This window comes from Felis catus, chromosome B1 (genome assembly GCF_018350175.1).
Source record: "Felis catus isolate Fca126 chromosome B1, F.catus_Fca126_mat1.0, whole genome shotgun sequence".
Taxonomy (NCBI): domain Eukaryota; kingdom Metazoa; phylum Chordata; class Mammalia; order Carnivora; family Felidae; genus Felis; species Felis catus.
In genome coordinates this window covers 108,500,697-108,513,959 of record NC_058371.1, presented here as the reverse complement: position 1 = coordinate 108,513,959, position 13,263 = coordinate 108,500,697, and the positions used below count along the sequence as shown (strand labels likewise).

The 13,263-nt window shown below is 34.6% G+C and overlaps 1 protein-coding gene across 8 annotated transcripts in view; it reads right to left on the bottom strand.

Moving 5' to 3' along the window:
* Nucleotides 1-13,263, bottom strand: part of NDST4 (N-deacetylase and N-sulfotransferase 4) — a 379,088-nt gene that overhangs the window by 118,737 nt on the left and 247,088 nt on the right. For all 8 annotated transcript variants that reach the window (XM_045055930.1, XM_045055929.1, XM_045055935.1 and 5 more), the window contains one exon: nt 11,036-11,190. In XM_045055930.1, the coding sequence (XP_044911865.1) occupies nt 11,036-11,190 (155 nt within the window). The remainder of the gene's footprint in view (nt 1-11,035; nt 11,191-13,263) is intronic.

Sequence of the window (13,263 nt, the reverse complement as noted above, 5' to 3'; positions counted from 1 at the left end):
TTTGTGGATCCAATGCTATCCTATCAAAATCTCAGCTAGTCATTGTGCAGAAATTGACAAGCTGCTTCTAAAACTCATATGAAAACTCAAAGGACCCAGAATAGACCAAGCAATTTTTAAAGAGAAAAACAAAGTTGGACGACTCACAATTTTCAATAAAAAAACTTATTGGGAAGATACAGGAATCAAGATGGTGAGATCTAGCATAAGGGCAGGCATAGAGATAAATATAATAGAATTGAGAGTATAAATATACTTCCTTAAATTTAAAGTCAGTTTATTTTTGGCAGAAGTACCCAATTTGGTGGCAGAAAGAATGGTCTTTTCAACAAAAAATGTGGGTACAACTGGATACCACATGTGACAGAATGAAGCTGTACTTCTTCCTTGTGCCATACAAAAGAATGAACTCTAAATGCACCGCAGAACTAAATGTAAGTGTTCATATCATCTAATTCATAGAAGCAAATATAGGAGTACATTTTTATGACCTTGGGTTAGGCAAAAACCTTTCTAGGTTTGACACAAAAAGCACAAGAGACCAAAAATAAAATGATAAATTGGATTTTATAAAAATTTAAAACTTCTATGTTTCAAAAGACACTGTTCAGTAAGTTTAAAGAGAATCCACATATGGAGAAAATATCTGAAAATCATAGAACTGATGAAGTATTTGTATAAAGAATATACAAGATTTCTTGCAAGTAAATAACAAAAGGCCACTAACACAATTAAAAAGTGGAAAAGGATCTGAATAGACATGAAGATATATGACAGCTGATAGACATATGAAAAGATGCTCAACATCATTAGCCATTAGGGAAATGGAAATCACAACATAATTTGATACTGCCTCATATCCATACCATATATAATAAAAATGACAGATAATAACATGGGTTGACAAGGATGTGGAGTAATTAGAATCCTCATGCATTGTTGGTGGAAATGTAAAGTGGTGCAGACAATTTATTTTATTTTAATTAAAAATTTTTTAATGTTTATTTTTGAAAGAGAGAGAGAGAGGGAGGGAGGGATGGAGGGGGAGAGAGAGAGAGAGAGAGAGAGAGAGAGAGAGAGAGAGAGAGAGAGAGAAGGAGAGTCAGAGACAGAGAGACAGAATCCGAAGCAGGCTCCTGGCTCCAAGCTGTCAGCACAGAGCCTGAGGCAGGGCCTGAACTAACAAACCAATGAGATCATGACCTCAGCCTAAGTCAAATGCTTAACCTCCTGAGTCAACCAGGTGCCCCAAGTGGTACAGACAATTTAAAAACAGTTTGGTGGTTTCCCAATATGCTAAACATAGAGATACCATATGTAACCCAACAATTCTACTCCAGGGTAAATATACAGATAAATGAAAACACATGTCCACACAAAAACTTGTACATGAATATTTGTAGAGACATTATAAATAATAGCCAGAAAGTATAAACATGTCTATCAACTGATGAATGTATAAATAAAATATAATATAAACATAGCAATGGAACATTACTTGGCTATAAAACAGAACAAAGTACTGATACATGCTACAACATATATGAACTGCAAAAGATTAAGTTAAATGAAAAAAAACTAATTATAAAAGACCACACACATATTATATGATTCTATTTATATAAAATGTTCATAATAAAAAATCTACAGAAATGGGAAGTAAATTAATAATTTCCTAGGTTCAGGGGAGTTGAGAGAAAGAGGAATTGACTGTTGAGGGGTACAGACTTTTTGAAGTTATAAAGATGTTTTTTTTAAAAATTAATCGTGGTGAAGTTTGCATAAATCTGTAAACACACTAAACATCACTGAGATTTATGATATATTAATGTCAATATCAAAAGCTGGTAAAAAAGATACAACTGTAACTTAAACTAAGTAGTTAGTAGTAGAGGTGACGAGAATTCAACAGCTGTCTATATATTTTCAAGTAGAGGCAATGGATTGGATGAAAAGAAAAGAGTTAGATGAGTAAATATTTTGGTCTTAGGGAGGTGTAACTGGTATTAAGCTTCAAGATAAAGATTCTGAGTTTATGTGTATGGTGTAAGAAAGTGGTCCAGTTTCATTCTTCTGGATGTTGCTGTCTAGTTCTCCTAGCACCATTTGCTAAAGAGACTGTCTTTTTTTCCATTGGATATGCATTTCTGCTTTGTCAAAGATTAGTTGGCCATACATTTGTGGGTCCAATTCTGGGTTCTGTATTCTATTCCATTGGTCTATGTGTCTGAAATGAAACAGGAAAACATCAAAATCCTAGAGGAGAAAACAGGTAACAACCCCTTTGACCTCGGCTGCAGCAATTTCTTACTTGACATGTCTCTGAAAACAAGGGAAATAAAAGCAAAAATGAACTATTGGGACCTCACCAAGATAAAAACCTTCTACACAGAAAAGGAAACAATCAACAAAACTAAAAGGAAACCAACAGAATGGGAAAAGATATTTGCAAATGACATATCAGATAAAGGGTTAGTATTCAAAATCTATGAAGAACTTACCAAACTCAACATCCGAAAAACAAATAATCCTGTGAAAATGGGTAGAACACATGAATAGACACTTTTCCAAGAAGACATCCAGATTGCTAACAGGCACATGACAAAATGCTCAACACTGCTCATCATCAGGGAAATATAAACCAAACCACATTGAGATACTACCTCACACAGTTCAGACTGGCTAAAATTAACAACTCAGGAAATAACAGATGTTGGCAAGGATGTGGAGAAAGAGGAACCCACTTGCACTGTTGGTGGGAATGGGGAATGCAAACTGGCGCAGCCACCCTGGAAGACATTGTGGAGGTTCCTCAAAAATTAAAAATAGAATTACTCTGTGACCCAGGAATAGTAGTACTAGGTATTTATACAAAGGCTACAGGAGTGTAGATGTGTAGGAGCCCACGTACCCCAAAGTTTATAGCAGCACTATCAACAATAGCCAAATTATGGAAAGAGCCTAAATGTCCATCAACTGATGAAAGGATAAAGAAGATGTGGTTTATATATACAATGGAATACTACTCAGCAATGAAAAAGAATGCAAATCTTGCCATTTGCAACGATGTGGATGGAACTGGACATTTATGCTAAATGAAGTAAGTCAGTCAGAGAAAGATACATGTTTTCACTCATATGTAGAATCTTAGAAACTTAATAGAAGACCATTGGGAAAGGAAAGGAAAAATAACTTACAGACAGGGAGGCAAACCATAAGAGATGCTTAAATACAGAGAACAAACTGAAGGTTGATGGGGGTGGGGAGTTGAGGGCCTGGAAAAAATGGGTGATGGGCATTGAGGAGGGCACTTGTTGGGATGAGTACTGGGTGTTGTATGTAAGTGATAAATCATGGAAATTTACTCCTGAAGCCAAGACTACATTATATGTGAGCTCACCTGACAGTAAATTATTAAAAAAAAAAGAAGATTCTGATTTTAATGTTTTAGTTCATATTCAAATATTTTTTAAGTTAATGAACAAATAAGTATGACTTCTATCATACAGGATTCTTTATATTTCCTATTTCTTTTTTAAAAAATTTTTAATGTTTATTTATTTTTGAGAGATAGAGTAAGACAGAGTGTGATTGGGGAGGGGCAGAGACAGAGAGACAGAATCTGAAGCAGGCTCCAGTCTCTGACCTGTCAGCACAGAGCCTGATACGGGGCTCAAATCTGTGAGCAGTGAGATCATAACCTGAGGCAAAGTCAGACGCTTAACCTACTGAGCCACCCAGGCGCCCCTATATTTCCTGTTTCTAGTTAGACATGAAGGCGAGCTTCCATAATGACTTCCAATGATTTCTGCCTATTGGTATTCCCTCCCTTGTGGATTCCTCCTCCTTTCGAGTATGTGCTGGCCCTAATGACTATCTTCTAATGAATAGTATATGGTTAAACTGGTGGGATCTCATTTCTGAGATAAGCTATAAAAGTTCAGGATCCCTCAAAACTCATGCAATTGCCAAAAAGTTTCAAATTTGTCTATGCTTGGATGTTTTGCTTCTTTATATTTTATTTAAATTCTTCATGCTTACGTAAGTATCTATTCTGCTGAGTGCACAGATTGCCTTATTCATTACTGAAACTTCAAAATACATTATTTGCTCTCTAGTGAACTTTCATTAAGTCAGTATTTGGTCACAATTTTATTTTTGATTCAATAGTCTTACCTGCTCTAAATTTTCTATCTCTAAAACACCCTATGAGCTATAATTACCAGAGGTTTTTTTTTAAATAACTTGTATTTGTTGTACAACTTAAGACTGTATACTGCATAATTTAGTAAAGACACAGGCATACAAGCTATTGAAAGGCACTTCTCTCTCAGTTTTATATCATCGTGCCATGAATTCCAATATTACACTCCTTTTATTTTTTAATTAAAACCTCTACATAAGTGATTTAGTATGCATGCCATCATGATACTTAAAGATTTTCCATAGTTACTCTTTGATGAGTTTGAGCTTTTATGAGAACATTTTAAGTGTCAGCATTTTCCTTATCAGAAATATTGTGTCTTGTTATGAAAAAAGATATACACAGTTCATAAATAAGTGTAGCATTTTAAAAGTAGGATTTAAAAACTTAGACCTTTATTTCAGGAATTCTTAACTTATTTACTCATAAATACAACACATAACTATTTAACAAAATGACAAGAAAAAGACATAATTATTGAAAAGTTATCATTGAAGACAAGTGGGGTTTTTTTGTTTTTGTTTGTTTGTTTGTTTGTTTCCTTAAAGATATTTTATAGTCTACAATTATCAGTGAACTGAAAGATCTCACTCATTTTAAAATGTTAATAAGTCTGTCCACAAAACTTAAAACAACAAAACACTATTTCTTAATTTCCCTTTTCCCCACAAATCTATTTTGGAATAAAAATACATAATCTCAGTTTATGCTATAGGCATTCTTTCCCTCTAGGTTTGAAAAAAAGGTGTGGGTCAAGTTAAGAATAATTTTGGTAGCCTTTTCATCAAATACTTTAATGTTAGCCAATGTTTTCCATCTCTTGATGGAAATCTCTTGAGATTTTGTCTGTTGTCATATTTGAAGTGTTGCTTCTATTTAGTGACATGCTCAAGTAACATAATGAAAGCAAAAATGTATGGTTTATTAGAAGAATCAAAAAATATTTTTCCAAATCAATGCCATACAAGTATATAGTATCTTATAATTAATGTATCTTAGTTTACTACACTTATCATTCAACCAATGCCCTGTACACACATACACACATTCACAGGGCGTATATGTTCATGTAATAAGCATGTTATATATATACACATACATATGTATATATATATGCACACAATAAACACATTCATACATTGCATATACAAATGCTAATGGATTAAGTATGTACATACTCATAGCCCCTTATACATATGCATGTACATTCACACCACATACATAACTTAATGGATTTATAAATAATAATGTTTGAAAATTATCAAAACTGAGAAATGAATTTAGTAAAGTCACAGACTATGAATTAAAATTATAAGATTAATATGCAGAAAAATATTGAGTTTCTTTACAATAATAAAGAAGTAGCAGAAAGAGAAATTAAGAAAATAATCCCATTTACACTTGCACTAAAAATAATATAATACCTACTAATAAACCTAACCAAGGAAGTGTAATGTAACACTTGTACTACAAAAACTATAAAGCACTGATAAAATAAATTGAAGATGACACATACAAATGGAAAGATAATCTATACTCATGGATTGGAAGAACCCATATTATTAACATATCCATACTACCCAAAGCAATCAATAGATTTAAGCAATCCTTATCAAAATACCTACAACATTTTTCATAGAACTAGAACAAACAATCCTAAATTCATATGAACCATTAAAGATCACAACTAGCCAAAGCATTCCTGAGAAAGAAGAACAAAGCTGGAGGTATCACAATCCTACAGATCTAAGATATACTACAAAGCTATGGCTATCACAATCCCACAGATTTAAGATATACTACAACGCAATGGCAATCAAAACAGTATGAAACTGGCACAAAAATAGACACATAGATCAACAGAACAGAATAGAGAGCCCAGAAATAAACCCGCAGTTATATGGTCAATTAATCTACAGAAAAGGAGGCAAGAATATGCAATGGGAAAAAGACCGTCTCTTCAACAAATGGTATTGGGAAAACTGGACAGTTACCTGCAAAAAAAAAAAAAAATTGAGACTGTACTATTTTCATACACCATACACAAAAATAAATTCAAAATGGATTAAGGAGTTAAATGTAAGACCTGACACCATAAGACTCCTAGAAGAAAACATAGGCAGTAATTTCTTTGACATCAGCCATGGAAACATTTCTCTAGATATATCTCCTCAGGCAAAGGAGACAAAAACAAAATTAAAGCTTTGAGACCACACCAAAATAAAAACAAAACAAAACAAAACTTCTGCACAGCAACGGAAATCATCAACAAAATGGCAAGGCAACCTACTGAATGGGAGAAGATATTTGCAAATGACATATCCAATACAGGATTAATATCCAAAATATGTAAAGAATTTATACAACTCAAAACCAAAAAAACAATCTGATTAAACAATAAGCAGAGTACCTGAATAGGCAGTTTTCCAAAGGATACATAAATGGCCAACAGACACATGAAAATATGTTCAACATCACTAATCATCGGAGAAATATAAATCAAAACCACAACAAGATATCACTTCACAACTGTAGGAATGGCTAGAATCAGAAAGACAAGTAGTAACAAGCATTGGTGAGGATGTGGAGGAAAAAAAAAAAAACAACCTTGTGCACCATTAATGGGAATATAAATTAGCACAGCCACTGTGGAAAACAGTATGGAGTTTTCTCAAAAAAATAAATAGAAATATCAAATAATTCAGCAATTCCACTCCTGGATATTTACCCAAGGAACATGAGGACACTAATTCAAAATATATATATATATAAGTACCCTTATATTTATTGCAGTTTTATTTACAATAGCCAAGATATGGAAGCAACCCAAGTGTCCATCCATAGACTAATGGATTATATACACATTGGAATATTACTCAGCCATATAAAAGAATGAGATCTTGCCATCTGCAACAAAAGGGATGGACTAGAGTGTAAAATGCTAAGTGAAATAAGTCAGACAGAGAAGACAAATATCATATTATTTCACTCATGTAGAATTTAAGAAACAAAACAAATGAACAAACTAAAAAACAAAAAGACAAAAAAAGAGAGTCTTAAATACAGAGAACAAACTGGTGGTCGCCAGAGGGGAGGTGAGTGATGGGATGGATGAAATAGATATAGGGAATTAAGAGTACACTTATTGTGATGAGCACTGAATAATGTATAGAGTTGTTGAATCATTATATTGTGCACCTGAGACTAACATAACACTATATGTTAATTATACTTCAATTAAGAAATGTTATTGACCAAAAAAAAATCAAGTTTACAGTAATAAAAGCTCTTCTAAAATGATGAAACAGTAAAGAAACAGTGGTGGCAATGTACTTCTCTCTTGAGTTTTAGACATATTACATCAGGAGATGAACCCTATCCATAGAGAATTTGAACAAACACTACAAATAAAACCATTCAGATTGTTTAACTACTTTTGAAACATCACCATAAAACTATTAATATGTCTTTGAATCATTTTTGTAAATGTTGTGAGAACAACTGTGTTTTTGACTGATAACTTCTCTGCCAGCCAAGGTCGTACCGAGGAATGTCAGGTTGGGATAAAAAAGAGAGATTTACACACTTCTGGTTTTTTTCAGCTTCAATTTGTCATTCAGTTTGAAAATCTCTTTCCATAATTGCTTCAATTGCAGCTAGGTAAGTGTTTCAAGATGTTCATTCCAAATTGTGGACCGACATTGTCAATGATCACAGAATTTTAGAAATGGGATTGATCAGTGGATTATCTGGTCCAGTGCTTTTGGCTGGCAGATGAGCTGATGTAAATTAATTATCTAAAAACTTTGTGGTTTAGAGAATGAAAAAGGGAATCATTATTATTCCAGGGGAGGAAACTGAGGCATGAAGACATTAAATGAGATGCCAACTGTATTAGAACTTGTTACTTGTAGTCAGGACTAAAATATAGTCTGCGAGTATCTCATATAGAGCTTTCCTATCCCATCTTAATACTGTTGATGATTTTGAAGTGTCGTCTAGATGTGGAAAGATAATAATTTAATAGGAAAGAGATACATTCCCTGGCTCTCTGGAAAACAAACATATTGCCATCTGATGTTTACAGGTAAAGGTGGATTTTGAATGTCACTGCTTGAAGAGTCCTGAGAAGTTTTATTGAGGTGAACTCCAGAAGGAAAAGAATGATGTCATTGCAGGATGTGTGTTTAACAGACTTTATTTTAGTTGTAATATTTTGCCTATGCAACATTTAATAAGATTATTTTTTACAAAATGTGTTTATAGGCTTCAGTCTAGCATCTAGCCACACTGACTAAACAAATGTAATTGCTCTGAATGAACTCTAAATAGCTTTCAACATTTCATTACAAAGCAATTACATCGAGTCTTTCCCAGTGCTTTTGGCATGGCTTTTTAAAAAAAGAAATTACACAAACAGGTGAAATCGACCATTATGAAATATAACCCACATGCCTAAAAAAGCAAGCCTTCACAGTGACAGAGAGGTAGGGGGGGATTTAAGTCAAATGATAAACAAACAGTTTAATGTTAAGGTAACTGCACAGAGAGAATTCAGCATGCTTACTCAAGGTAAGTTTATTTTTTGAAAAGGGAATATTTACTTAAATTTACAATTCTATGAAGTACTACAAAATTTATTAGACATTCCTTAAAAGTTAAGTGACAATCAACCTCTTGCAAATCCATATTAAAAAAAATATTTGGCTTTTGTAAAGCAAAACATAACTGCATATTTGTCTGGATTTTGGAAGATCATAATTGTTTAATTAACCCCTATTGAGTGATTGAGTGTTACTGTGTTGCAAGAACTGCTGTAAGCATTATACACACACACACACACACACACATACACACACACACACACACACACACACACACACACACACGCATATCCTCAAATATGTATCAAAATAATCCTATGAGGTAGTTGTTACTATTATCCTTGTTTTTACAGATGGGGAGACTGAGAGATGGGAAACAGAGAGTTTGAATAATTTTTGTTCAAGATCAAGCAGCCACTGATGGAAGGTCAAGGTTAAAACATAGGCACTCTGGTGCCTGAGTCCATGATCTTAATTGTTTTTTGTGCTACCCACTCTTAGTAAGGATACTATGTGTAGATTTGACATAGGTCTGGGGATTTTGTGATGAAAAGAACAGTGAGCTGTTAACATAATAACATAACTAGGCATAACTTCGAAAAATATCATAGTACACATTTGGCCTTAGGTCTATGCCTCTTAAAAATTTTTTTAATGTTTATTTATTTTTGATAGAGAGAGAAAGAGAGAGACAGAGCATGAGTGGGGGAAGAGCAGAGAGAGGGAGACACAGAATCTGAAGTAGGCTCTAGGCTCTGAGCTGTCAGCAAAGAGCCAGATGTGAGGCTTGAATCCATAAGCCATGAGATCATGACCTGAGCTGAAGTTGGACACTTAACCGACTGATTAGGTCTATGCCTGTTAATATGGCTTTTAAAAAATGAAACATCAACGATCACATAGTACATATGAACTATTTATTTTATTTATTTTTTTAAGTTTATTTTTTATTTATATTGAGAGAGAGATAGAGAGCAAGAGCGGGAGGGGCAGAGAGGGGAAGAAACAGAATCACAAGCAGGCTCTGTGCTGTCAGTGCAGAGCCTGATGCAGGGCTTGAACTCAGGAACTGTGAGTTCATGGCCTGAGCCAAAGTCAAGAGTTGGACACTTAACTGACTGAGCTGCCCAGGGGCCCTGAACTCTTTATTTTAATTGAAAGCTGTTCATTTAAAGATAGGTTTTATCTGGGGCCTAGAATCTTGGGTGATTCACATACCCCTTGTGATGGTCTATTCCTTCTGTGTGAAGATGTGAGAAGGTGCACCTGAGTATTTTTCTGGGAAAAATATTTCTTTCATTAGATTGTTAAAGGGATGCATAGTTTACCTAATATTTAGAACAGGGTAGGAAAACTTTTTCAGCAAAGGCAAATATTTTAGGCTTTGTGGGCCATATATTGTCTCTTCTGCAACTGCACAACTCTGCTGCTATAGAGAAAAAGCAGCCACAGACAATACGTAAAAGTAGGAGTATGCAGTGTGCCAGTAACATTTTTATATGTACTTCGAAATCTGAATTTTATGCAATTTCTATGTCACAAAATATTATTGTGAATCATTTAAAAACCTAAAAGACAATCAACGAAAAACCCACAGAACAAAAATATCTTAGCTTAGGGACAATAAAAAGTAAGCAGCAGGCCAGGTTTGGCTTATGGGCCATCAGATAATTTGTTAGAAATGCAAATTCTCAGGTGTCTTTGAAAATATACTGAATCAGAAACTTCAGGATTGGGCCCAGCACATGCTGCAGTTTGAACCACTGGTTCTCAATCATTGTTGTAATGTTTCACGTCACCCATCCATCCATCCATCCATCCATCCATCCCTTATAATTAATGCTTTGAGAACATAATTATAATGCACCAGGAATACAATGGAGAAAGTACTATATTTCTTTCTCATAGATGCAGGAATAATTCTTCCATAAAACAAAAGATAGTAATTTTCTGACAATAACATACTTTTTGAAATACATTTTATATCATATCATGGTCCTATATATATATATATATATATATATATATATATATATATATACACATACACACACACACACATTCCTGAAACAAAATAACACAAATCAATCTATACCCTTAATACGTGTGATGCACTCTTTGATATCTTCTGTTGTATTTCTGTTGTATTCAACCCAGTAAATTGATTTTATAATCCACTGATAGATCATAACTCAGTTTGAAAAATATTCCAATAAAATGTGCTCACCAGGGCAAATTCCTTGTTGAGAATCATCTGTTCAACTAAAGATGACTCATTATGGAAGAGATGAGGCTGCATATGGCTCCACATGTGAGGAAACCACCAAAACTCATCTACAGACCGAAGCAAGAGGTCATCGCCTTCATCTTCCTCTTCAGTCCCTGTAAAACATAAAGTTAAAAAGGGTTTAAACGCAAATTTCATACTAGCTTGAAGATTATGTTTGTCAGGTTTTTATTCTTCTTCTTATTACTGATATGTAAATCCAATTTTGCATTGTTCTCAATAATAATAAAAAGAAATGACCATAGTCTAAATTATATCAGGGGCAATGTGGCTGGGGGTTGGGATGAGTTGGGGTAAGTGTGGTAGCCCCAAGTTCAGATAGGTGTTTAATTTAGAATTTAGGGGTATTTTATCACTGACACTGTTTAGAATTGCTAGTATATGATGATAATAATAAGTAGACTTCATTTGAGACTATTTATTTATTTATTTACTTATTATTTGAGAGAAAGAGCACAAGTGGGGGGAGGGGATAGAGGGACAGAGAGAGAGAGAGAGAGAGAGAGAGAGAGAGGGAGAGAGGGAAAGAGAATCTCAAGAAGGCTCCAAGCTTAGCACAGAGCCCAATGTGGGGCTCGATCCCATAATCCAAGGCTCGTGACCTGAGCTGAAACCAAGAGTCCGGCCCTCAATAGGACTGAGCCACCCAGGCACCCTGAGACAACTTATTTTTGTTTTAAAATGATCAGCTGAGGAGCCTGGGTGGCTCAGATGGTGAAGCATGGGACTAGATTTCAGTTCAGGTCATGAACTCACAGTTCTGAGCCCCGCATGGGCTCTGCACTGAGAACACAGAGCCTGTTAGAGATTCTCCTTCTTTCGCTGCCCCTCCCCTGCTCTCACTCTCTGTCTCTCTCAAAATAAATAAATAAGCCAGGGCGCCTGGGTGGCACAGTCGGTTAAGCGTCTGACTTCAGCCAGGTCACTATCTCGCGGTCGGTGAGTTCGATCTCGCGGTCCGTGAGTTCGAGCCCTGCGTCAGGCTCTGGGCTGATGGCTCAGAGCCTGGAGCCTGTTTCCGATTCTGTGTCTCCCTCTCTCTCTGCCCCTCCCCCGTTCATGCTCTGTCTCTCTCTGTCCCCCCCTCCCAAAAAAAAAAAAATAAATAAACGTTGAAAAAAAAATTAAAAAAAAAATAAATAAGCCATAAAAAAATTATCAGCTGATAATTCTCTTCCTTTTTGTATACACAGGGGAAACCTAATCAGAGATCTTTTTTTTATTCTTAAAAATATTCTTGTATATGCATCTAAAATTGAGCTTAAAATTTAACTGATGAAGTTTGTTAATTTTTTTCTGATTACAAAAGCAACACAAGCTTATTGAATAAGTGAAAAGCACAGACTAGTGATATATGATGCCCCAAAACAAAATAAAAACAAAGATCATCACCTAAAACTGGTAGAAACATTTGGTGCTTTTGTTTTAAATCTTTTTCTACTTACTTTAAAAAAAATCAGCTAACATTGTATAATTACTTTTGTATCCTTACATCTTAACATAAATATTATGAACATACATATTTCCTATTTTGATATCAATATTTCATAAAACATGAACAATGAAGTTATTAACACAATAGAAACTTGACTTGAGAACTTAAAACTGATATAAAGTTCTCATCCTTGGGGCACGTTGGTGGCTCTGTCAGTGTCCAACTTTGGCTCAGGTCATGATCTTGTGGGTCATGAGTTCAAGCCCTGAGTCAGGCTCTGTGCTGACAGTTCAGAGCCTGGAACCTGCTTCAGATTCTGTGTCTCCCTCTCTCTCTCTCTGCTCCTCCCCTGCTCATACTCTGTCTCCCTCTCAAAAATAAATAAACATTAAAAAATTAAAAAAAAAATCTTCTCATCCTCTATTAGGAAAATCTGTTAACAGTGCTCAAGGCATAGTAAAAACTATTTGTCATGCCACAAGTGGAAAAAAAAAAAGAAATAACAACTTACTTCTACAGGAATTCACTTTGTCGCAGCTACCCACAAATATTTTCACTGTATGAAATCATATAGTTTTTGTACAGTTTTACACTATGCAGTCTAATTTTAAAATGTTCTGAATCAATAATGTAAGAATTGATTCTTGTTTGGTCTAGATATTTAACTAAGTGAATTAAAATAACAGATATGGCTTACTGTGTGAAGTGTATTTATTTGGTTTATTTTTCTACA